The sequence below is a fragment of the Artemia sp. Qi Xiang Cuo genome, chromosome 2 (assembly GCF_049724085.1).
Source record: "Artemia sp. Qi Xiang Cuo chromosome 2, ASM4972408v1, whole genome shotgun sequence".
NCBI classification, from domain to species: Eukaryota; Metazoa; Arthropoda; class Branchiopoda; order Anostraca; family Artemiidae; genus Artemia; species Artemia sp. Qi Xiang Cuo.
In genome coordinates, this window is record NC_142795.1 from 45,453,600 (window position 1) to 45,480,808 (window position 27,209).

At 34.8% G+C, this 27,209-nt stretch overlaps 2 protein-coding genes across 2 annotated transcripts in view; one reads left to right on the forward strand and one right to left on the reverse strand.

The window, feature by feature from the left end:
- The first annotated feature begins 1,706 nt into the window (after nucleotides 1-1,706).
- On the forward strand, nucleotides 1,707-4,326 carry RnrL (Ribonucleoside diphosphate reductase large subunit). Its single transcript, XM_089101311.1, has one exon. The coding sequence runs from the start codon at nucleotides 1,723-1,725 to the stop codon at nucleotides 4,150-4,152; it is 2,430 nt and encodes an 809-aa protein (XP_088957437.1). The 5' UTR covers nucleotides 1,707-1,722; the 3' UTR covers nucleotides 4,153-4,326.
- A 7,207-nt stretch (nucleotides 4,327-11,533) lies between these two features.
- Nucleotides 11,534-27,209, reverse strand: part of LOC148955280 (rho GTPase-activating protein 1-like) — a 164,550-nt gene continuing 148,874 nt past the window's right edge. Inside the window, exons 8-10 of the mRNA XM_089101316.1 lie at nucleotides 26,677-26,877; nucleotides 22,674-22,780; nucleotides 11,534-17,561 (exon numbers count right to left, since the gene is read on the reverse strand). Coding sequence (XP_088957442.1) covers nucleotides 17,391-17,561; nucleotides 22,674-22,780; nucleotides 26,677-26,877 — 479 coding nt within the window. The 3' untranslated portion in view covers nucleotides 11,534-17,390. The remainder of the gene's footprint in view (nucleotides 17,562-22,673; nucleotides 22,781-26,676; nucleotides 26,878-27,209) is intronic.

Here is a 27,209-nt window from a genome sequence, read left to right on the forward strand (position 1 = left end):
GTCTCTTAAATGTGAATACTTAGACGTGTCTCCATAATTAAAATTTTGTCTGAATTCATATAATAGTTTTTATTTTTAAACCAGCATATATTTGGAAATATTTCTCAGTGGACAGTTTATTAGAAAACGGGTTTAAACTTTCAGTTACTATAGGTCATAGATCATTCTTCACTAAATTGTAGCTATTGTTCCTCCAATGATGCAGGCAATACACAAATAAACGGTTGTTAGAAAACATCATTTTAAAGTTTTATTTGATTGAGTTGATTCATTTGAAACTTTGGTAATTCATATACTGTATTGCATTGCAGTATTACTGGAAAACAATGCAGTATTGTATAGTTAGGCACCAACTACAAGGGGAGAAGCAAGAGGGTACTTAGTGCCTTAAAAGTGCGTTTGCGTTTTGAGAGCTCCCCTCATATTGTAGAAAGGGTAGTTTTGAGGGGGAAATTAGTTTTTAGTTATTGAATCATTTCACTTCATCAAACAGAGTAGAGGTCTGATGGGGTGATAGTCTGCCTCAAATTTGTGGGAAAAAACCTTTAATAAATAGTTTGAATTTGTCATCTCAATGTTTCAAGGATGAAAGGGATCGTTTATTTGCATTTACTTTTAGCAACAACATTTTTAGTTAAGACCTTATGAAAAGTAATTGGCAAAGAAAATACTTGTAATTATGAACTTCCTATATTCTTTGCATTCTAAAGTGATTTCAGAACGCACATGAAGAATAATAGCCTCCTTAAAGTAAAGGCAAATTTTCTATTGGTTTAGTTCTACCACATCTTTTTTTATTTTAAAGTTTAGGTTTTTTCTATCGAATTTGAGTTTTATTCTCAAAGAATATCTTAGAAAATCACAAATACTTAAATTTGTATTTTTTTCTCATACTTTGCTCTGGTTTGAATTATTTTTTCTTTCTTTTTTTATCCTTCTTAATACTTGCCTGTGTAATTTCTTTAAAAACACTATCAATTTACTCAGAGTAGTTGGAGGATGAATTCGAGAGCAAGAGGAAGAATTAGAGCTTTGAATAAAAAAACATTGCTGTGAATTAGAAGAAGAAGAACAAAGACAATAAAGTAAGAGAAATGGAACAGTAAAAAAAGCCACAAAAACAAACTAACCGTTATCAAAGCATGACTTGCCAGAAATCTAAGCAATGGTTGTGGCCTGTTTGTATACTAAATCGAAACCTAAGACCGTATTCGATTATTCTATAAATAAAACTCGGTAGCGGAATTGTTTTAAGAATCGAAATTATGTTTCAATTCTGGAGAAAAATCCCGACTTTCCCAATTGTTGATTACGTTTGAACACCCCTTCACTAGTATTATTTAAATAATTCTTTAAGCTTTTAATCTTTTTCTTGACTTGAATTAAGAAACTTGACAACTCCATTAAATAGCCATGCATTCGAGCAGGGTGAGACTGCTAGTTTTGAAAAGTTTGGTCTTAAAAATCCTATATTATTGTTCACAACCTACCTCCTTAGTAGAGAATTCTAATTTTGAGAAATTCGAATGTAATAATTTTTCTTATGGTCTTATCCTATCTTTTCAAAAGCTTTCACCCTCCCCTCCACAAGACTATGATCTTTGAGCACGTTTATACCAATGGTCAGCAGAAACGACGATGAATACAGCTTTATCATATATTTCTTTCAGAAACTTTTCTATGTTTTTTTTTTTTTTTGTAGGATCATTTTTAACAGCAAATATGGTTGTTTCTGGTCAAAAAGGTGGCAAAATGTACGTGTTGAAGAGGGATGGGCGTCACGAGGAAGTGCATTTTGATAAGATCACCTCACGTATTCAAAAGCTATGCTATGGACTTGATATGGATTATATTGATCCAGCTGCAATAACCTTCAAAGTAATTGGGGGAATTTATTCTGGTGTATCAACTGTTGAGCTTGATAATCTTGCAGCAGAAACAGCCGCTTCTATGACAGTCTGGCATGCTGACTACGCAACACTTGCTGCACGAATTGCTGTCTCTAATCTTCATAAAGAAACAAAAAAATCATTTTCAGAGGTAATGACTGATCTTTACAATATACGAAATGCCCAAAAACAGCATAGTCCAATGATATCTGAGAAATGCCACAAGATTATTACAAAGCATGCCGATAGATTGAATTCTGTGATAATATATGATCGGGATTTCAATTACACTTATTTTGGATTCAAAACTTTGGAAAGGTCATACCTATTAAAAATTAATGGCAAGACTGCAGAGAGGCCTCAACACATGCTCATGCGTGTTGCTATTGGAATCCATGAAGAAGAGATTGATGCTGCAATTGAAACTTATAATCTTCTCAGTGAAAAATGGTTTACACATGCTTCTCCTACTTTGTTTAATGCTGGAACTCCCCGTCCTCAGCTATCGAGCTGCTTTTTACTTACAATGGCGAGTGACAGTATTGAAGGCATTTATGACACCTTGAAACAATGTGCCCTGATCTCAAAGTCAGCTGGAGGAATTGGTTTGAATGTACATTGTATTCGTTCAAAAGGAACTTATATTGCCGGAACAAATGGTACTTCCAACGGACTAGTTCCTATGCTTCGAGTGTTTAATAATACTGCACGATATGTCGATCAGGGTGGAAACAAAAGGCCAGGAGCCTTTGCCATCTATGTTGAGCCTTGGCATGCTGATATATTTGAGTTTCTCGATCTTAAGAAGAACACAGGCAAAGAAGAGCAAAGGGCCAGAGATCTCTTTTATGGCTTGTGGATACCTGACCTCTTCATGAAAAGAGTAGAAGAGAATGGAGTTTGGAGTCTTATGTGCCCACTTGAAAGCCCAGGACTCGCAGACTGCTGGGGTGAAGAGTTCGAAAGACTCTATACTCAGTATGAAAAGGAGAGGAAATTTAAACGCCAAGTAAAGGCTCAAGAATTGTGGTATGCCATCATCGAGTCTCAAGTTGAGACTGGTACTCCTTATATGCTTTACAAAGATGCCTGTAACCGAAAGTCCAATCAACAAAACTTAGGCACAATCAAGTGCAGCAACCTGTGCACAGAAATTGTTGAATATAGCTCACCTGATGAAATTGCTGTCTGTAATCTTGCCTCTATCGCGGTTAATATGTTTGTAAAACCAGATCGTACCTATGACTTTGCCAAGCTAAAAGAGGTTGTGAAAGTCGCTACACGAAATTTGAATAAAATAATAGACGTCAATTTTTACCCTGTGCCCGAGACAAAATTGTCTAATATGCGTCATCGTCCAATAGGAATTGGTGTACAGGGTCTTGCTGATGCTTTTATTTTGATGCGATTTCCATTCGAATCCCCAGAAGCTCAAAAGCTGAACGTTCAAATCTTTGAAACCCTGTACTACGGCTCCCTGGAGGCCTCTTGTGAATTAGCTGAAAAACTCGGTTCTTATGAAACTTATGAAGGCTCTCCAGTTAGCAAAGGGATTTTGCAACCGGATATGTGGAATGTAAAACCGTCGGATCTCTGGAACTGGAATGAGCTTAGAGAGAAAATTGCCAAACATGGAGTTCGTAACTCACTTCTTCTTGCTCCAATGCCAACTGCTTCTACTGCTCAAATCCTTGGTAATAACGAATCTATTGAAGCTTATACCTCAAATATTTATAGTCGAAGAGTCTTATCAGGTGAATTTCAGGTAGTCAATCACCATTTGCTGCGTGATTTGACAGAAGCTGGCTTATGGTCGGAAGAAATGAAAAATCTCATTATTGCCAATAATGGATCTGTTCAGAATATCGATGGCATTCCAGACAAAATCAAAGCTTTGTACAAAACAACTTGGGAAATTTCCCAGAAGATTGTGATTAAAATGGCTGCTGATCGTGGTGCTTTTATCGACCAAAGTCAGTCACTGAATCTCCACATAGCTGAGCCTAACTATGGTAAACTTACATCCATGCATTTTTATGCCTGGAAGCAGGGCTTGAAAACTGGAATGTATTATTTAAGAACCAAGGCAGCTGCTCAAGCTATTCAGTTTACTGTTGATAAATCAAAAATAAATAAAACAGCTCAGGTCGATGAAATAACAACAGCTAATGGCTATGCTACAGGATCCCCCTCAGACCAAAATAAAGCAGCCATGGTATGCTCCATCGATAATCCTGATGACTGCCTTATGTGCGGATCTTAAGCCTTGAATACAATTATTTTCCGAGTCCTTTGATTTTCTTACTTTAATGTCAACTTTTTTATGCTTTGTGTTCCTCTTATGAGTACTTTCTTCATGAAACGACTATGACGGCTTTAATTTTTTGTATTGAATTCGCTTTCTGTTTAAAAATAAAGCCATTTTTATGTTAAACATCTCATATGACAGTTTAATATTTTGGTCGTTCTGTTTGGTCTTATTTGGGAAGTTTCTTAGTGAATCCGTTATTTAATCGGCTCATTTTTACTGACGGTTTTGGTGTAGAATAACGGGAAGCCTCCATTTGTATTTTTTTTTTTTTTTTTTTTACTCTGAAGACTAATAGATATTTTTTTTTACTCTGAAAACTAATAGATATTTATATTATAAGCTTTAATATACACATGCCTTATTTTATTTTTAACGAAGAGCACTTGAGCTGTCTGTCGTGGTAAACTTTTTGCTCCATTATTTATAGAAAATTAAGCCATTTGTCCAAAAGTGAAGCGCTTGCCTACGCAATTTTTTGCTTATAATAGGTATGCTTTTGACACCCGTTAAAAACCTCAGTTTCGCTTCCTTTTTTAGGTATTATTGATAACGTCTTTTGAAATGCATTGCTTTATTGGAGACCGTCGAGTATGTTAAACATTTTGAAGGTTACGAGACTCAAGTTTATTATGTGTCAGGGAGTTTTCCAGTTTGCTTTTAAGGAAAAGAAAACGGTAGTTAAAGAACGAAGAAAAATCGAAGAGGGAATAGTTCCTTGTTTTTGTAGTATATTTTCTATTAGACTAGGATGTAATCAGATAATAAAAAATCACAAAAATCACAAGAATTTCTGGAAGGTTTTCGAAAGCAGAAATTTTAACTTTGTGTAATAGATAACGTGTGATTTCCAGCATGTTGACCTAAAATAGCTTGACGCTGTATGCATTTTTACACTATAGAAATAGTAGAGAATCTAACGAAAATCCATGATTTGTCGTAAAATCTGAAAGTTATAGGAATCTATAACATTTTATTGAAAATAGTCATAAGGTCAAATAACCATGCCTATTAGTTTGACAACCCCCTTTCCAGCCCCCGTGGTAGAGGCTCTAAGCTATGTAAGTTGCCCATTGTTAAGGTACAAGGCATTTATGAAAAGGGCGATCGTATATATTTCTTTCATTCAATTTTTCTTAATTAGCTGTAGCAATTTAAATTTAAATCAATTTACCAAAGAGAAAGTACTACTTTTCGGGCTGAGAATCAAGGAATTTCAAATTTAAAACTTCAGAATCGTTTTGCCTGCAAATGCTTGAGATGGAATGTAGCCTACTAATAGCCTTTAAGCTTAGCAGTAAAGGTTGCGTCTATTTCGACCAGTCGCAACATTTTCCAATACTAAATGACAAAATGCTACAAACTCTGTCACTTCCGACCACATCGGCTATATGTAGCAGTCACGTCAGACAACATCGTCGATAGAACACTCACTTTCTTACACCTTTGTTATCCCCAAGCCATCGTGTCCATGCACTTGCACTAGACCAAGCTGACAGGCAGAGAAACATATTATTTTCCCCCTGCATAAGAATTTAGTTTGTGGTGTAAGATTCTCCCTTTATCCTAAGATTTCATGTTTGAACTTGTTTGGAAAATAAAGTTCTGTTTTACTGCATAAAAAGCACGTATGGAGGCAATGTCCTTTGATATTTCTTCAGTCGGAATCGTATGCTATGATCCCTCATCCCATTTTTTTCAAGCAATGCAAATCCTTTTTTTTTCTTTTATCTTAATTTCATTATAAGTCATGTGAGCGAGAAGGGGCTATTACCAGGTTGTGCTTATGTAATTTGAAAATTACGGGGGGCTAGAAAAAATAGGTTTTACTTTTTGGGAGTCCTGTGCGCTTGGCGGGAACTCCCGAAATACTAAACTTTGGACAATCCTTGTTAGGTTTTTTAAGATTGACCTCTCTTCCTCTGAAAAAGGGTGATTATTTTTTTTTTTTTCTGAATTAATGATAACTTGTTTTTTCCCCAATAGTGTTTTAAAGGCTTTCTTTTATTGACCTTTCTATTCTCATTTTTAACTATTTTTATTTTCAAATCTCACTTCTAACACCTAATGTTTCAGATATTTGCTTTCTTTTGACTATTCAAAAATTAATAATGATTAGCATCAGATGCCGAATAACAGCTTAGAAAATTGTGCTTTTTTAGGCAAAGATGCACATATTTTGTAAGGTCCTTTTATATTTCATTCACCTGAAATTTAATGATATATTTTCCTGCTCAGAAAAATGTCCGCGCTCCTTTAATTCATGTAATTTGATTATAGTTATGTGAGTAGAAGGGGCAACGCTATTAGGCTGCGTTTACGTAATCGGAAACATTTGGGGATGCTGAAAAAAAAAACGTTTAAGTTTTGGAAAAGTCTTGTGGGCTTGGCAACTAAAAGCAAAATACTAGATTTTAGCGACGTTTTTTCTTTAAAAAAATTTAATTACCTCACCCTGGAAAAAACTCCGGTGTATATGCCTGTTTACAGTACCAGGTCTACACAAGATGCAGCAATATTGGTGAAGATAACATGTATGTATAACGAACGTATGTTTCAGAAGGGCACAGCTTCAAAAAAGAATATTATAGAAGGTCACTGGAAAATCACCGAACAGCGACTAAGGGCTCAATTTTGGTGCTGGTTTCTTACAGTGGTAGGTTTGCCCAATTTTTCTTTGAAAAACCTTTACTTTCAACACATTGTTGTAAATACCACTTGCAATACTGCACTCTTTGGTTTCGATCATTGCCATTGAGAAAAAAATATACTCTTTTCGGTGTAAAACTTTGCCAATGACAACGGTGCCTAATGCGATTCTCAGACAAAATTGACAGGAAATAGAAGATAAGACACATATTTGTACATTTCTGAACTAATAAAATTGTAATAAACATCAAGTTCACAATTTATTATTATGTGTAACTCTTTTTAGGATGCACTTGATATCTAAAAAACTTATGCGAATACACCCGACTGATGATATTTTTCTATGATTGTAGGATTATCCAAAACCAGAGTTTTACTGAAAACACAAAACAATATATAATTTTTGTAAAATAGAAATATAAAGCGCTTTAGGTTTTTTTAGACATAAAAACAACGTATTCTTGTTTCTTATGAACTTGTTTTGTGTAGTTACAGTAAAGCCCTAGTTTTGCGTAATCTCAAAAACATAGGGAAATATCATCTGTCGGTTTATTTGCTCTTGTTTTCTTGATATAATATAGACTGCTAAACAATGATTTTTGTTCGTTATGAGTTTCATCTTTACTCATTACTTTCATTAGAAAAAAATCGTTTTTAAAATTCTGGTTACAGTAGTAACTAAAACCTATTAAGAGTGAATTACAGCCATAGATTCTGAAAATTTGAAAAAACATGTTTCAGGACAATTTTTTGGAAGTGAAATAAGCGTCTTTGGTGCTGATTCAGGAATGGTCGCTATTATCCGCGTGATCCTTACAAGTAAACAGTTATGTCGAAAAAAAAAATTGCAGCCATTTCGAAGAAGAACTTGAAAACCCTCAAACGGGGGCGGATCAAAATAAAAAGTATTAGTTTTAAACATTTATGCTGCAGAGGCTGCAAAATAATAATTTTTGCTCGTTTTTAAGTTCCGACCTTGCTCGTTGCTTCTATAAAATAAAAACTTTGTTTTAAAATTTTTGGTTTCAGCAATCTAGCAACCTAGTAAGTAGTGAACCACGCTCCATGGTAATCGAAAAACATTACGAACTTTAAAAGTGAAATAACTGCCACTTTTTGCTGATGGTAACTATTATTTATGTTAAGCTTAAAAGTATTTCGAAGAAGAGCTTGAAAACACTCAAAAAGGATGGCAGATCAAAATAAAAAGCATACCATTGGAATCACCATGGCTGAAGACAGAGGTTTTTCAGCCTTAAATCTCAAAACTGAAGAAAATCACGTTTTAAGTTGGTTGGCATGTGTCCCTTTTTTTCATAAATTTGTCAGGTTGTCGAAACGGGATTTGCATGCAATGTGAAATGCAACCTTTAGAATATTTCAGAAATTATTCAGCATATAGTATAAATGGCGGAAAGCATGAGTTCATGAGTAATCTGTAAGAAAATACGATTTAAATTGATTAGCACTGATGTGTCCCTTCTTTTCATAGAATGTTCAGGTTGCTGACGAGCTGTAAAGTTGGCACTTGAACAATATAGTTGCTGAAGCGTGATTTGCACGCAATGTGAAATAGCACCTTTAGGACACTTCAGAAAGTTATTCTGCATAGATTATCAAATTTCTTCTGCAAGATAAGAAGACCACACCTTGTCCAGATGGTGAAAAGTCACGAACTCATGAATAATCCGTACAATCTGCTCCCCGTCTTTTAGTTGACTGTAGATGCTATTGAAGAATAACTTTCCCACCTTCAGCGCTTCACTGCTTTGCCTGGGTCTTCTGAAGGTATAACTTGACTACATCGTAATGACTGTAACTGTAATAAGCTCCTGAAGGAGAAAATTAGGAATCAGACTGAATTTTACCTCCTTCAAGACGACCTAACGGTCACAGCTGCGCTTATAGATTTCCAATTATTCAAGATACGGGAGACTAATAATCATTTATCATTCACTAACAAAACAATGTCAAGAATAAAATTCTCATTAAAGCCAAGAGTAAATAAAAAGCAAAGTTTAGAAATGGATTGAAAAATAAACGCATAGCCTAAAAAATGTTGCCATTTGCTGATTCAGGAATGATAATTATTATTTTGATTAATCTTAATAGTAAAATGTTATTTTGAAAACAAATGTACAATGATCATGAAAGAGCCCTAAAACCCCTCAAAAATGGCGTCGGATCAAAACGAAAAGCATGGTGCTGGAATCACCATTGTCGAAGACCCAAAACAGAAAACTCAGCCCCCTACCATTAACAACAAAGAAAATCGTTTTGTATTGGTAACACTAATGTGTTATATGTTATTTTTTTTTCTTTTTCATCTGCTTTTTTTTCGTCACTAGCAGGGCACTGGAACGTTATAGAGAGGTCTTTAAGGGCTCATTTAAAAGCTAATGTTTATATATAATTGCTTTTGCAAAGTGCCTATAGATGGCACTTTTTACGTGCCATCACGAATTGCTGTGTGGCACCCAAAGAGTGCACTTTGTGTTGTTTTTCCAATTTTTTTCATTGAAAATTCCAAGAAGAGCATATTCCAATGAAAAGATCCAAAAAGATTTTTCAATCAAGCATAAGAGAGAATCTAGCCTTCAGAAGTTTGACAGGTTGCCAGTCCACACTCGTTTATTGTTCTTAAGTTCGTTTTAAGTTTGATTCAGTATTGATTATAATTTTTATTCGTTTCAAGTTTGACTAATCTATGTAAAATTTTGCCAAAACCTTTCTGTTTGATCAAAGTTTCGTCTATTCATCCATTGATGTTTCTTTTCGTTTTAAGTCTAACTTGTTATATAACTTTATTTTTCTTATTATGTATGTTTCATAGCAAAATAAGTGACAAAATAAGTAAAATGTTCTGTTAGTCTTTATAATTATTATCTTCTGCTGAATTAAACAGCTGAAACTACTTCAGGATCGCTACTTGAAGATTATTTCGATTCGAAACCGCTCTTCATCTGGAGAGCGGTCCTCCAACTCTCGCGAATGGCGCTATTGCTTCGTTCCAGCAGAGGAAGAAAGGTCTTCGATTATTGCATGGCAGACTGCCTCGGATTCTGAGGTACATTGAAAATTCACCACCCGGTTCACTTGCTACAAAAAGAAGCAAAGAAAGAGAAGACCCAGATATCGTTCATCGTTTATTAAAAAAGGGAGGGAATTAGAAACCGCTGTCCCTGCTCATTAGATACTAAACATAGAATAGACATTAAAAAGAAAAATGATGACTTTGTCGATGTCATCTTTAATTTGACTAAATAAAAAAAATATATTTTTTTTTTTTTTACTGAAAGTAAGGAGCGACATTAAAACTTAAAACGAACAGAAACTATTCCGTATATGAAAGGGGCTGTCCTCTCCTCAACGCCTCGCTTTTTGCGCTAAAGTTTTTTATTGTTTTAAAAAATAGAGTTGTGAGAAAGAGTCTAACTTCATAGCAATGTCCCTTCCCTCATGAAAACTTCCTCCATGGAAAGATCCTACCACATACCCCCCCCCCCCCAAAACCAGAAAAAATCCCCCTGAAAACGTCTGTAGACTTCCTAATAACAAATACTAATCTGTAATATGTAACTAATATGTAAACATTGGGTAAAGTTCATAACTTTCAGCCCTCCCCCAGGGGACTTTGGGGTATTAAGTCATCCTAAAAGACACAGTTATTGTATTTTCGACCATGCTGAACAAAATGGCTATTTCAAAATTTTGATCGGGTGACTTTGGGAAAAAAATGAGCGTGGGAGGGGGCCTAGTTGCCCTCCACTTTTTTGGTCGCTTAAAAAGGGCACTAGAACTTTTAATTTCCGTTCGAATGAGCCCTTCCACGATATTCTAGGACCACTGGGTCGATACGATCAGCCCTGAAAAAAAGAACAAATAAACACGTATCCGTGATCTTTCTTCAGGCAAAAAATACAAAATTCCACATTTTTACAGATAGGAGCTTGAAACCTCTACAGTAGGGTTCTCTGATACGCTAAATCTGATGGTACGAATTTCATTGAGGTTCTATAATTTTTATGGGGTGTTTCCCCCTTTTTTCGAAAATCAGGCAAATTTTCTCAGGCGCGTAACTTTTGATGGGTAGAACTAAACTTGGTGAAACTTCTATATTTGAAATCAGCATTAAAATCTGATTCTTTTGATGTCTCTATTGGTATCAAAATTCCGTTTTTAGAGTTTTGATTACTATTGAGCCGGGTCGCTCCTTACTTACAGTTCCTTACCGCGAACTGTTTGATTACTGTTGGCTCAATTAGAAATTGAAGAAATTTTTTGACGCTTTAGTCTTTGGTCATTTTACTTTAGTCTTTTCACTTGAGTCTTTGGGGAAATAATGATAATGGGTATATTGAATGCAACGTGGAACGAACCAATCCTCTGACTTCTCATTCGGGCAACGTACATACGGAAAGGAAGTATTATGTTCATAAGATTTTTACCCTTTGAATAGAGCATAGTGTGGTGAAAGCAGATGGAAACAAAAACTAAAAATCTCTTTAAATAAATGACTGTAAAAGCTAGAGTTTTCTAACTTCATTAAAATTTTAGTATCGTATATTTTATATAGTTGTGTAGGGGTGAAAGTCTGGGTTGGTGAGAATTTTTGCATAAAGACGGTGTAAAGTAATAAAAAGAAAAATATAAAACTTAATTCGATAAGAATCATAAATAATAGAAATGTGTTGTGATATAATTTAATTACATAAGTTTTTTGGCAGTAAAGGTCGAAACATCCAACAATATAAATATATACACAGATAAAACAGAAATTACTAACAATAACATTGTGCAGGATAGTTTCCAAATTCATAAATTTAAATGACACTTGTGTAACACCGAGACTAGAAGACGCCATAAATGATATTTTTGAAATCAGAAAAATTACTTACACAACGATATTCAAGGGCACAGTTCTATTCCCCCGACGTTTCCAACTTGAGGACAAATATTAACAATTTACAATCGTTCATGATATGCAACCTCCTATGTGGAATAAACATTAAATTTACAGTTCGCTGTGATGAGCTTTTACTGTTGGTTCTGTAATCTCAAATAAAAAATCCCATTGAAAACAATTCTTACAGTAAGGGTATTGCCATTCTGGGCTCTTAAGGTTCAAAGCTTGCGTTAATTTTTCAAGAGTTAATATTTAAATGCGTCGAACAGAGACACCAGTACTGTCAAGTTTAAATCTTGAAACTGTTATACAAGTCAAGCACCTAATAGCAAACCTTTTTTTTTTATATCAGTTTACAAAAACAACTTGGCATAGGGCGATACAAATATAAGAAATCCTTAAGAAATAAGTCAAACGCATCAAAATATTTTATACTTCCAATCCTATCCATGAATGATCTTTCATGACTCTCCATAGAGCCGACGATTTCAACATTAGGGCAATTTTTCTGTTGTAAGCGTACAGAAAAATGAAAAAATTATTTGAGTTAAGTTAACAGTTGCGAAAATACTGAGCTGCTGCAAATTACTATAAATCTTTAGTCCGATTAAAAATCCTCTTCTAAGCACATACGTATACAAATATAATACCACAGTTAAAACTACTAAGTGGCAGCCAATAACAGTTTGATAGTTACATGCGTGAAACGACGAGTCTAAATATTAAAACTTTACAATTAAAGACATGGTTTGCAAATAAGCGTTGATGATAATAATTGGCCATTAAAACTATGGAGCGAATGAATTCGACAGAGAAAACCAGAAAACAAAATCCGAGACTATTAGGAACAATTGGACGACTGAGTAAGGGTAGACACAGACACCGTAGATGGATTCAGCACACTACAATACTAGAATTTCAAGATACTTTAGTTTTTAATCCATTCGGCTTAAACATTATACATCGAATATTAGTTGACATTTTAAAGCTCATTTTACACGATAAGAAATCACGACCAAATATTGAAAAAGTTATTGACCTTATGGCTCCTTTGACGAACCAGAGGTAATACTATCAATAGAAATAAGGTAATTTTTTCTGTAACTAAACGATAATCTTTATTTTATAAACCTAAATTGTCATTCGCTGGTCGGGAATCCTAACCATACGTAATACAAATGTTGTACAGCACATTTGTTAGCATCTCCCTCGCCCTTCTCAACCTTTTCTTATCAGAAGATTATATGGACCATAAGCGCTTTATATTATTACCTCACCCCCTTTTTCTTTTCCAGCCAGAGAGGGTCGTGCGCACCAGGTTTCAGCCCAATTAGTCCATTGGTTTACGAATGCATAGCAAAAAATGAACTGCTTTATAGTATAGATTGCTCTACTCATTAGACAAGAAATAAAAGCTGGTATAGTAACGGAATTTTTCGGAAACTGAAGTAGCTTTTTAAGGCTGAATTAGTAGCAGAAGGATACTAAAAGTGGCCAAATTCCTTTACTGATTCCACCTTTAGTTCCAATTCCGAGATGGTTCTCCCAATTCCCCGTGAATTAAAATGGACTAGGAAAAATGTTCAATACATTTTGCCTGAAAATTACGGATAAGGAAATAGAGACAGTCGAAGCTCTAGATCACTTCTACTTGCCACATAGAGAGTGATGACTATTTTCTAATAGTTGAAAGGTTAGGACGACTTCTCAGGTTAGCAATGGAGGACAGAAATAGATTTTTGATATTTGTATCATATTGATATATAGTTCCTCCGATTCTCTGGGAATTTAAATGCACTAGGAAACATACACTTGAAATTTGTGGGAAATGATGCCTCATTTTCAATTACGTTCTATGTTTTTATTGTTGGAAGACTGAAGAGTATCGAGATTTTGGGGCCTGTCCATATTTTTGTGAAAGGTTTATATAAAGATAGGGGTGAAATTGAGCAAACTCAGACTCTGTAGCAGTGAGTTGGCACGAGAGGTCTAGATGTGGGAAAAAATAAAATATCTAGAAATTTAATGTATATGCGTTGAATTTAAGCAACCAATTTTCTGTTAAATTTTATCTTTTCATAATTGGAAGAATTGAGAAAAGCTATCAAAGTTGGAACCTTGGGTTTACCAGGTTATGCATTTAATCTACCGCCGAAGTTTGTCAACCAAATCCAGCTGCACCACTAGTTGATAATCTTAAAAAGCTCTCAGTGACACAATAATATCGACTCTAGCGAAGCACGTCTATTCTGGACAATTTATTTTTATATAAAATGATACAGCATCTTAAAAGTAACATTACACGTGCCAGAAGTGCTTTGGTTATCTTAAGTTGCTATTTCAATTAGAAGTTTTTGGACTGTCTCCCGGGGCATTGTCTGAAGAGTGCCAAGTTTTGCACCTAAGGCACGCCCCATAACTACACCACTCTTTCTACACAAAAAAAAAACAAACTAGAAAGTTCTTTTTTTAAACTTAAAATCAACACAATTGTAAGAAATAACCTAAATGGTATGCAACAAATTCAGTGCAAGTACAACCAAGATCAAAACCTACGTCGAAAATTCAAGGGATGAGGAAGATTCTAGGGAACGGTGGCAAAAATTGGAAAAACAAAAATGTGAAAATTGTCTTGAATTATATCCACCCCTCCCTTCCTGTGTAATTGCTTGACAACAAGGACTGTGTCTGTTTGTTTTCCTGTTGACCTTTAAGTTTGATTTTCAACTTACCAGGTTAGACAAGGAATGTCAGTTTTAAATCAAATCGTTCTTGCTAATGAGCAGTAGGTGGAAAGCAGTTGACTTTTGTCAAAGTAAACCGAAACTCTCAAACAGAGAAGTTTGATAACAAAATATAGGATAGTTTCTTAGGCCAACCTGATTATTGTAAGTAATAAAAGTGTTTTAAGCTCATTTGCAGCTATGGATTTTCAGGAATGGATTCTGCTGTCAGGTGAAATTTCGATCAGCCTTTTGCCGTGCCAGCGTCAGGATAGCCGTATTTTTGCAATCTTTGACAAACTTTAAATATAAATAAAAAAAAAGAATTGATGCCTGAAAACACACATATTAAAAGAACCTGTTTTTTGCTTTTGATTCCAAAAACTTAAAATTCAGTAGGTTTAAAGTTACTCATCGGAAGTTATTAGTAAAAGAGAATTGGTTAATTCTCGAAAAAAAAAGCGGAAAACGCACCGTAAAAGAGGATGATCTTGGTGAAAATAACACTATCAAATTCAAAATGTTGAAGAAAGCTAAGCAAGGCCGTATCCAGGGAGAGGGAGGTTTGAACTCCCCCCCCCCTGATTTTTTGTCCGACACGTTAAAAAAATGCAATTAGAAAGATTTTTTATGCGTTTAAAAAAATTTTTTTTACCCCCCCCCCCACCCGGAGAAAAAAAATCCCGGAGATGGCCTTGGCGCTAAGTTGGAAGTTTCAGGCCCCTATATGTAAACCAGTGACATTTTTCCCTCAGAAGGATGGTTATGGACAAGTATTAATCTGTTTGTTTCTATTTTATCAGGAGGGGGGGCGGAATATAAAATTGACCCTGTGGTCCTTGAATATCGGGGGATGAAGTATTCGAACGGAAAACTAAAATCCTAGTCAATTTTTTTGTACTAAGAGAATGCAACACAGCAAATTTCTAATTTGTGTCATTTTGTGCCACACAAACAAGAATTTCGGCCTAAAATACTATAGAGCAAAAAGTTTGAGGTAGTTAATCTGTTTAGAACTATCAAAAATCTATTTGCACAACGTCTCAGTTTCAGAGGTTATGTTGTCGCATGGGGGAAAATTCGCACTAAGACCGGTATAGACTCCATACAAAATCATAATTATGTTTATTAATTTATACATGTATTTTATCCATGTTCATATAAATTATAGAAAGTTTGTGCTGAAGGTGACAGTTGTTATAAAGGTTATACAGTTTTGCATAGTCGCACACTATTTATTAGGAGGGAGCTCGGTGAATCTTTCTGTTTGGGGTGAGGGTGCCTGAAGCCTCAAAAAGTGCTATTTTACTCCCACATTTACCGTCTTTTCGTGAATGGTTCCTTAAATTAACACTGAGGGGATGGGTGATTTAACATATCCCTTCATTTGAAGGATTAATTGTTCAATACGAATGCCGAGGAATTGTTAGCTCCCCCTTAGTGCAGAAATATATTTAGTGTAAGATTAAAAACTCCATCTGTATGCTTACCTGCACAAAAAGTGCAAGGAGATCCCCCGCGCTAATATTTGTTCCCGTCTTGAACAATTTAAAGTCTGACCTGGAAAATCATTTTTTTGTGTTTCAGAATGTGAAGCTTTCATCACAGTGGGAGTGAGTAAGTAATGTTGCATGAGGACTAGGGTCTTGCAGAAATTCCTATCAATGGGTATATTTGAATAATAAACCCACATCTTAAATAAAAAATCCGCGCCAAGATGAAAACAAATTTACTAGCATGCTTACTATAATGTTTCTCTGTTTTATATTACATTCTGTAGGTAGTCTGTTCTTTAAATGAAAACAATTAGCTTTTTTAATAGCAAAGAGCAACTTTTAAAAGCAAAATAAACTGCATGGTATATTAAGGAGGATGCCACCCACCCCCCACTTTTTATGCTGAAGTCAGACTAGAGATTAACAAAAAAAAAAATATAGAAGAAATAAATATCTTAAAAGAAAATAAAGTTTTTGTCAAAAATAAAGTTAACAACAAAACCGTTCAAAAAGTTGGCAAAAACATTTAGATTGTGGTTCAAGTTGCGATTCTTGGAAAATCCTGATTTTTCCGTTTCCTGATATGCATTCTGACAAATCGTCATATCACTAGTTAAATACCCTAAAAAGCACTCATATACACAAAATTTTTTCGCGAAGCATTGTACACTCTTTGAAGTTTTAAATTACCTTTCCGAGTTCAACCCAGTCATGCGCATACGCTAGCTCTGATCTGGTATTGTTAAGGTTCAGATTTTAGCAATTTAAAACATTTTCAGTGCTATTTTGCATCTAAGATCTATATTTTCACAATTTGACCATCCCATTTCCTTGACTAGCAAATAATTTACACCGTAAGTATCGAATTTTAGAGGATCCTAAGCAAAGGTATATTTATTTTGAGTTAAAGCATCTGTCTTAGTCTTTAAGTGAATTTTAACTACATTTTCTCTCAGGTAATAAAAAATAATTTGACTGACTATTGGCTCGAAAATCATTGCTGCAAATTCCTTTTTTACCCGATTGGGACTTTATTCTAGTCTCCATAAACCTCTTTAATTTTACAGATCGTGTAAGACGAGCATAAGCATGTTGGTATTAATAGATGCTATTCAAGTTCACGCCAAAATGATACAGCAAATTCCACCAAAACAAAAATCTGTAAATTCTCCTTCAATATGTTTATGGGAAGACATTTCGTATCCAAAAGACTATTATCCTTACAAAATTAATGAGCAGTAACCATATGGCTTTAGTTGGTCATCCCCTCAACCGATGTAAAAGCATCTCGTTCTTCGAGTAAGTTGAGGCAATGCGACTTCAATTTCATTTCGAGATTAAAACAGTGATGGCACCTAAATTTGTCTTTCGAATGATAATAACAACCCAAGTTTGCTATACACTTAACAGTCAGTTCTTCTAAAGAATAAATATCGCACTTCGATTGGACAACAAAACATCCACGAATGTATTAATCGGTCCACTCGATGCCAGTGACGCAGATGCAGAGTGAGACCAGCACAGACAGGGGCCAAATACAACAGCTAAATTTGACGATGTCATTTTATTCAAATCACTTCTCTCAATTACCTGAAATAAAAAAAGAAGTACGAACATAAATACATGAACTGTTCAGTTAACAAAAAAACTGTCTAACATTTATATTTGTTACAGAAGGCAAATAAGGAAATAACAATAGAAAATTCCCTGTACTTTTAACTAAAGTTTAGAAAATACAAAGAAAAATTTGAGAAAATGGGAAAAGATTGGCAACGTTTTGGAGAATGTGAATAAATTAAGTATCAACCAAAAAGTTTAACCTGATGTAAAATGGCTTAGCTGACATATTTGACCAATAGTTTCTTCTATTATCAAAACACCTTAAACTTTCAACCCTAGAAAAGCAATAGAAAATGACATAAGAGTCTGCCTATAATTTTTTCACAATTGTTTTTTTCATTTTTGAAAAGATTGAATTTTTGCTGATATTTAACTTGAATTATTCTGCATTTCTCCATGGTTAGCTTGGTCTTTTTGTTTCAGAGGCTCGGGACTCTTTCTACCTGATTTCAATCACTTAATTCCTCTTGTTTAATGGTTTGTAAGATCAACCTTCTCCATTGGTTTTATTGGTTGTATTAGCTAGATAAGTAGATAAAACAGTAGATAATAAAACTGGGAATCATCATAAAATGATGCTCAAATACCAAAGCATTGACTACATTTCAAATTAAGTTCATGTCCTATATCAGAACACAATAGGCTACCAATTTGGTGTTAGGCTTACAGTTTTTCCCCATAGGAATAAGCCGTTTAAATTCTTGTTCAAAATAAAATTATTCGAATTTCCATCCATCTTGACGTCGGTAAAATCATTAGAGATCCACATCATTCTTTTGTCACCACCAGCCACTTGTGCAATAGAGGTTGTCAACATTCTATAAATTAGGGTAATTTATCTTAGCAGAGTTCCTGTTAGAGAGCTAGATTCCGCCTTCTGTTTTTTCTTTCTTTCCCTTTTCAGACGGATCTGGCTTTGATATGCCATATTATGCAATGTTTGGTAAATATGAGCCTTTTAATACTATGCATTGACATTGGAATAGCTATGTAAAACGGTTTTAGTAAGAACTAAATTAAAACAAAAGAAAAGAAGTATTATCACATATAAGTATTATCACATATAAAGAAGTATTATAACGTATTTTGTCGTGTTAATGAAAAAATATTAATTTAAAATATGTGCTTTTTCGGTCCGATTTTCGATAATGAATATGTTAAATTAGATTTGCTCTAATATATAGTAAATGATTTTTGCAAGACTGAAAACGGGAAAGTTTTAACTTCAAATTCTTTTATACGCAATGAGTAAACAAAACGCCTGAAGCTACGATTTGTAGCAATTTAAAGCTAAAGTCAAGCTTTAGGTTAAAGAAGGGGAGCTGAGAGGGCGGTAGCTCCAATTGTACTTAGAGAAATGTAAATTCTTTTTAGGTTATATCTTGTGACTTATTTTTTGTGTGAAAAAATTACTTTTTTTATTTAATTTCTTTCCGTCTCTAATTTGTTTATAATTAAGTAAGTGAAGACTAAATGACAATCAAACTATCCATGACAAACACAAGTAAGCAAAGAGAAATCGGTAAGCCAAAACTAACTAAAATTATAAAAAGGGAAGCTTGAAAATATGTAAGTCAACTATCAACGAAAATTTAGGATTTCCAGAGAAAAGTAGTTACTTATACGTGTTTCGTTTTTCTAGGGTTTGTAGAATATCGGAGGAGGAATTAGTCGAAGACAAATTTTAAGATATAACACTCTTTTAAAGTTACAAAAGAGATCATATCCTAAAGAAGTGCAGATTTCGGTCATTTTGCGCCACAAAACAACGATTTTAACCAAAACAGGGGCCAAAACGCCACAGGCCAAAAATTGTAAGAAAACCAATCAGTTCAATATTGTCAAAAAAATTACGTATAAAATATCCCAGCTTTTGAGGATATAGAGTCGTACGGTGGTATATTTGTAACTATAGACATGAAAGGTTACTATAGATGATAAATTATGCGTAAGCTTCATTCGACTGAATTGATTCAATTAAGACTTCATTCATTTGTCCATGATCTTTCTGTGCGTCATTGGGGATTAGAAGCCGCATGAAATACATTTTAAACCGAAGGGTTGTAAATCCTGCATGACCATGAAGAGGGAGGGGTTGGGGAAATTTACCACCTTATCTCCCTTCACTTGAAGGAACATATTTGAAATAAGAGTTTAATATGTATACTGAGTGTGGCAGTTCCGTGTTATTGCAGAGTGATGTCGAACGTAAAAGAAAAGATTATAGTCTTATTTTATTTCCACATAGAGGGAAAGGTATGTGGATACCCCTTCCCCCAAGAACAAGATTTTTCTGAATAGCCAAAAACCATTAAAAAAAATCATATAATTACGTCATGAAAATCCATTTTGGCCTTTTCACATCTCTCCCTAGAAACAATTTTAGCGGTACAGTTTCTTCACAGGATAATATATAAAACAGCGATTGCAGGAAATATAAAGGCAAATCTCATTCATAAGAATTTGTTGACCTCGAATGCTCTTTAAAGAAGCAAAAAAAAGATAGCGCTTCAATAAACTAGCCTACAGTTTAATGCCATTTGTTCCGCAGAACACAATTTTATCCTCCAACACAGTGTTTAAGGTAAGCCTATAAAAAAGCCCTATGAAAATTTACCAGCTTTCACTATCAAATTTCCTCGTTTTTAAGCACATAATTGCACAGTCTATTATTCAATTGGACAAAATAAATGACAAAAACTAGAAACAAGAAAATGAATATAGCCTATTGGTTATTGCTTGAGTTTTATTGGCAGGGTATCTTTCAGACAATTAAAAATGAAGATTTTGTCGTTTCTGGTCTCACTGATTTTAAAACAAATACGTTTAAATGAGTACACTCATTCTCAGAAAGTTATGGCAAAGAGAGTATGTTCAAAAATGAGCAATCTTTCCTTTAAAGGTAAAAGTTAAACTTTGGCAGTTCACACGACCACTACTTCCATAAATACTTATGTGCCCCCGGGGCATACCTAAAAACTCTTGCCCCCAGGCTACGGAGGGTTGTGTCAACCCCAAATGCCTTTTTATTTGATCTTTGGACTATTTCTCGAGCAAATGGCTATCTCAAAATTAATATAAGATGCATTTTTGGGGAAATACGACGTGTGGGGGGGGGTAGCTGGTCTCCAATCACTTAGACTCTTAAAAAGGGCACTAGAACTTCTGATTACCAACCCGATGAGTCCACTCCAAATTTTATACGACCACCCTTTCTATAAAAAAAAACTTATATGCCCCCAGGGCATAGCTTACAACCCTTGTCCTGAGGGCTATGAGGGGGGGGGGGTGTCATCCTCAAGGACATAATTTCCAGACCTTTCAACTACGCTGAACAAAATGGTTATCTCAAAATTTGAATTCAACGTGTTTGTGGAATGATGGGTGTGGAGGAGGGGCTGGATTCCCTCCAATCACTTTCGACTATTAAAAAGGGCATTAGCCCTTTCATTTTCCAATCGAATGAGCCCTTTTCGAATTTTCTATGACAGCTCCTTCTATACGAAGTGCACTGGTCTAAAAAAAATACACTTCGCCCACATCACTCTTTCCTTAGGCAGCGCATGCGCTGCCTATGATCTTTGGACTATTTTTGGAAGAAATTTCTATCAGATACATTTTAGGGAAAATAAGACGCGTGTGTGTGTGGGGGGCGGGAGGTGCCTTCCAATAATTTTGACTCTTAGAAAGGTCACTAGAACTTCTGATTATCAATCCAAAGAGCCTCCAAAGTTTATACGACCACCATTTCTATAAAGACCTTATATGCCCCCAGAGCATAAATTAAAACCCTCGCCTTGAGGGCTATAGTGGGTTGTCGTCCGTCCTCAAAGACATACTTTCTCGACCTTTCAACTACACTGAACAAGATGGCTATCGCAAAATTTTGATTGGATGTTTTTGGGGAAATGATGGGCGTGGAGGGGAGGGGAGGGGGCTGGTTGCCCTCCAATCACTTTCGACAATTAAAAAGAGCACTAGTCCTTCCAAATTCTAATCGAATGAGCCCCTTTCGAAGTTTCTATACAAAGTGCCCTGGTCTAAAAAAAATGAAAAAAAAAAAAAAATAATACATTGTGCCAGAGTCACTCTTTACTTAGGCAGCGCTAATGCGCTGCCTACGATAATTAGTTATTTAATATTAAAATTTGCATTAAAATTTGACCTTTATCGACGTCATCATTATCATTACTAAACTTGCTCGATATCTGAAAGTAAGTTAAAGGACGATTAGAAATACAAGGTACTATATATAGATTAAACTTATGAATTTATAAATAACAGCTATTATGGTAGCATTTGAATATCTAGGACTGAACTCACCAGCAACGACAAAAAATTATTATGAAATTCAACTAAAACCGCAACTTTATACTAACAAATTCAGGAAATGAAAGTAGCCCACGAATATTTAGCTTACAGTTAAAGAAGGCACTATGCTGAATAAGCTACACAAAGATAAAAAAAAAGGGGGTTGCAATTTGATTTTGACAGAGGTGTAACTCACAGAAGTAAATCCCATCTGCCATTTTCAATTTTTTAGGCAATTGGTTTCTTTTCTGTTTTTGGTTAGGTTATACCCATTTTATAACAGTTTCTTTTTTTCATTTCTTCTTTTAACATTTATACTAGTTTAGGTTTTTAAGCATGCGTTCTTTAAATGTTTTTCTTTGATATTTACATTTTACTTTTAGCTTCTCTATATTTAATTCTTTTTTTTTTTGCCTTGTTGTGCTTATGATACCTGGTTCAATATACAATAAAAATTCTAATGGTCTAGATTTGTTTACTCATTTTATCTAACTTTATTCCCCGTTTTTGAGTTTGTCAGTTATCAATTAAATGAGCTAGATTAACAAAATACAGTTGCTGAAAATGCTGTCTTTCATGAAGGAAAATACTGTCTTTCATGAAGAAAAAACATTTCAAATGCTTCATCAAAATACATGAAGAAAAAGCTGTCTTCAAAAGCACACTTTCCGAAAGTACTACTTGAATTTGCGTTTATCTTGGGGAGTTAGAATTTAAGTATTTACATAAATAAATAAATGCAGCAAAATTAGTAGAAGAAAAATTGCTTACTTTTGCCAAAAGCTGTAAAACAACCTTCAGCACTTTATAGTTCTGCTCCGGAAGTCTGTCCAGAACGAGGGTCCGAGCAGCAGCAACTCTATCTTCTCTTGGAAGTCCTAGAGAAGATAAAAAAAGAAGAAAATTAGATATCCTTCTCCTGACTTTCATGTCACCCTATTAAAATGCTGTAAAAAACATATATTAAAACATTAATATTGAAAGATGTTTGTAATAGAAAAGGAATTAAATAATAAATTATTGCTAATGCCCAGGCAACAAGGAAAACATCCAAGTGATGATCAGGGCATCATAAATATAAGGAATTAAATAAAAGGAATTAAATAATAAATTATTGCTAATGCCCAGGCAACAAGGAAAACATCCAAGTGATGATCAGGGCATCATAAATATAAGGAATTAAATAAAAGGAATTAAATATGAAATTATTGCTAATGCCCAGGCAACAAGGAAAACATCCAAGTGATGATCAGGGCATCATAAATATAATAGAATTTATCTAACAAAATTTTGCAGGGAGAAGGATAACAGAATGTTTTGTCGAGGTCTTCTGAGTTCCGAGTTCTTTTGTTTGTCAATAAATATACAACAAAAATCCACTACAACATATTCTCCCCCCTGAGGGTCCATGACCCGGAAGGAACAGGGGAGAAAAAAATAACAACAAAAAAATATAACAGAATCCAATTACCCAGCTTAACAATGACCAAAATCACAAGATAGGCAAGGGAGTTGCGCATGATTCTGCCAACTCAATTAAACATCCAACCCAATCCAGACATGGATTGGGTTGAATCTAAAAAGTACGTTTTATGACATATGTTTTAAGGTTTCCTGAGGTAACCGCCGGTAAAACTTTAAGAGGATAGTATTCCCTCAAATCCTATTGTTCATAAGCAACATTATACTAAGGGGTAGAAATTTATTTTAAAAAATACCAAGTTGTAAATTTTTCCATTACAGGCTACAGTGCACCAAACAATAATATTTTATATCTTTTCGTTTTTCTTCAATAAGAATCCCCGCTTTGCCTTGATATTTGTATGTTGGAGAAGCTTTTCAATAATTTTCACAACATATACCATTTTGAAAATTTTGACACAAATAGTAGATGTCTCCTCTCTAGGAGATGTCTAGAAAATTCTATGTAGGGGTAATTACAAATTGAACACACGTCTGTTAGTTTTGAATAACAAGATGTAATACAATATGCCTTACCCCTTCAGGGGTCACGAAGTCTTAAAGAGAGAATATGTTATGAATCACCCACTATACGCAGCGAGGATTCGCCCCCTGTACCTCCTATGATTCGTTCCTAACCCCTCGCTATACCACAATATAAAAAAAAAAAGATTACGACCTTTAAAAATAGCTACAAAAAGATATTTTTATCGCAAGATAGGGAAATATCGTGTAGCGCCCATAAGGAAATTCAGTATAGGTACACCAAATTGCGAGGAACCCCTAAGAAATAGATTATGATTGCTGGATAGGGAAATATACATTCCTGACCCCAGCCCCCCCCCCCCTATCTCACAATATAAAGATAAACTAAAACAGCTACAAAAATGATATTACCGTTGCTATTGCGCTGCCTATGATAGATAACAGATAACGTAGAAAAAGCATTGCAACACGCAAACAGGTAAAACGCCATCAAACCCCTAATAGTCAATGGTGATAACAGAGAACCAGACTTAAATGACCGGTTTTGCTTCAAACACTTTAAGAAACCTTTGCTGGTGACAAAGAAGGAAAGGCACAGGGAGCTACCCAAAACCCATCCTGTCCATAGTATCTTATAATTTAATATCTATATGACAACCCGTATGCACATAAAGACTGATTTAGTTCAACACTCCCCTCAACGTTCTCTTAAAGGCTCATCTAAATACGTTTCGTCTTTTTGGAAAGTAAAGGGCAAACATGCTGATATTTCTCAATATTATATACTATATATAAACGATGTACGAATTACCTAACTTACAGTCTTTGGATTAAGGATTATGGGGAGATTGGCATCCCCAAAGACATAATTACTGGACCTTTCAAAATTACTGAACAAAATAGCTCTCTTACAATTTTAATTGAATATGTTTCGGGAAATGATAAGTGTGCTGGGAAATCAGGGGGGGACTGGTTGCCCTCCGATCACTTTTGACCCTTAAAAAGGACATTAGAATTTTCAATTTCTAATCAAAAGGGCCTCATCCAAAGTTTATACGACTATCGGTTCCATAAAAACATTAAATGCCCCGGGAAATAACGTACAACCCTTGCCCCTGGGCTCTAGGAGGTTGTTTCCATACTGAAGACATTGTTATATGTTCTTTGGTCAATTTTGAAAAATATTGCTATCTCACAATTTTTGATCAGATACGTTTGGGGGAGGGGTGGGGCCTAGTTGCCCTCCTATCACGTTTTGACTCTTAAAAGAAATCAAGGACTTTCTATTTCCAATGAAATGAGCCTCCACTAAAGTTTATACGACCATCCATTTCATAAAAACCTTATTTGCCCTCGGGGCATAACTTAAAACTCCCTTCTCCAGACTCTGGGGGGGGGGGGTTGTGTCAACCATGAAGGTGTTATTACATGATCTTTGGACTATTTTTAGAATAAAATTGCTATCTCAAAATTTCTATCGGATGCATTTGGGGAAAAGAGGATGTGGGGGGGGGGGAGGGGAGTTGCCCACCGATCACTTTTTAACTGTTAAAAAGGGTACTACAACTTCTAACTTCCAATCAAATGAGCAGAGCACCATCCGAAATTTGTACGACCACCCCTTCCATAAAAACCTTATATATCTCCAGGGTATAACTTAAAAACCTTACCCCCAGGCTCTGGCGGCTTGTCTCAATCCCGGGTCGTCTTGTTATATGATCTTAGGACTATTTTGACCAAAATCTCTATCGGATACATTTAGGGAGAAGCGGGCGCACGGGGGGGGGGGGCTAATTGCCCTCCGATCACTATTCACTCTTAAAAAGGCCCTAGAGCTTCTGATTTCCAATCTAATGAGCCCCCTCCGAAGCTTATACGACCAACCTTCCATGAAAACCTTATATGCTAATAATGGACAACCAATATAACTTATAGCCCTTGCCCTCAGGGTTTTTTTTGGGGGGGGGGGGGGTTTTAATCCCAAAAAACATAAGTAATGGACCTTTCATCTATGATGAACAAAATGGCTACCACAAAATTTTGATTTGAAAAAAAGTACATTGTGCCCATATCACCCTTTACTTAGACAACGCTAGCGCATTGCCTATGATCATGGTTAGTATGATTTTCTCTTTTTGCGTGTGTTTGTGTTGATGTTACGGTAGTTAAAAAATGACATCTACAAAAAAGAATTGTTTACAGTAGAGCAAAAATAACATTCTGGTCTTTACAAGGCATAGGGGATGTTAGCCTTACTCTTGTTTGCCGTAGTTTTTGTTTGTTTTAAATCTAACTTGATTATTTATTGCAACTTCAGCTCGTTTTAGGTTACACTTATTTAGTTATAGTAATATGTGTCCGTTTTACAATTAAATTACTATTTGACTTTATTTCCGCACGTCTTAGGTTCAAATTAGCTCTTTACTTTTATTTTAAAAAACTTGTTTTGATGAAAAGATTTTTTTTAATTAGTTCCTTAGATGCATTAGGCCACAGATTTGTTGGAAGGGAATGACATAGCTAACACACACACACATATATATATATATATATATATATATATATATATATATATATATATATATATATATATATATATATATATATATATATATATATATATATATATATATATATATATATATATATATATATATATATTACATCTATTAATATTTTTTGTTCATCGTTAGGCTCCCATTATCCCGTTTTCCTTCCAAAAGCTGAATTTGCACCTCTACTTCGAATATCCTTGGTCGGAACTGTTAGTGTAAGATGCAAGGACAACAGGGAATGCAACTAAAACATAAATTCCATTTTCGCTTACTTTGTATCCGAACAATGTCGTCAAAGAGATCGTAGGTGAGAAGTGGCTCTTGAAGCTCTCGTAAGAATGTCTTTACACAAACTGCTGCTAAATGTACATTGTGGCCAAATTCAACAGTTTCACCGAGGTTAAATTTTTCTTGGGCTGCCCTCAACTCTGAAACAACTGCACATCTACGAAACAAACCTTCTGTTTCTAAAGCTAAAAAGGAGAAATAAACATTCCTTGAATTTTTAATAAATTAACAAAGAAAATAACCGAGCCAAAAACCTGTTAAAGGGGAAAAAGGAACATAAAAGAAGCAATCTTTCACTTAGTAAGTAAATAGATAGATACTGCATCCCTGGGAGAGAGGCGTGGAAGTGCTAAATAAATGGTCTTTTACCATAAATTAATTAAAAAAACTTTTTCCACAAAATAAGTTTTTCAAAGAAAAGTAAAGAACTCCATTAAACAAAAAATGAGCAAAAATAAAATCAAACAATCTACCAAGCGTGAAACTACCACAAATCAGCATCGATAAATAAATGAAA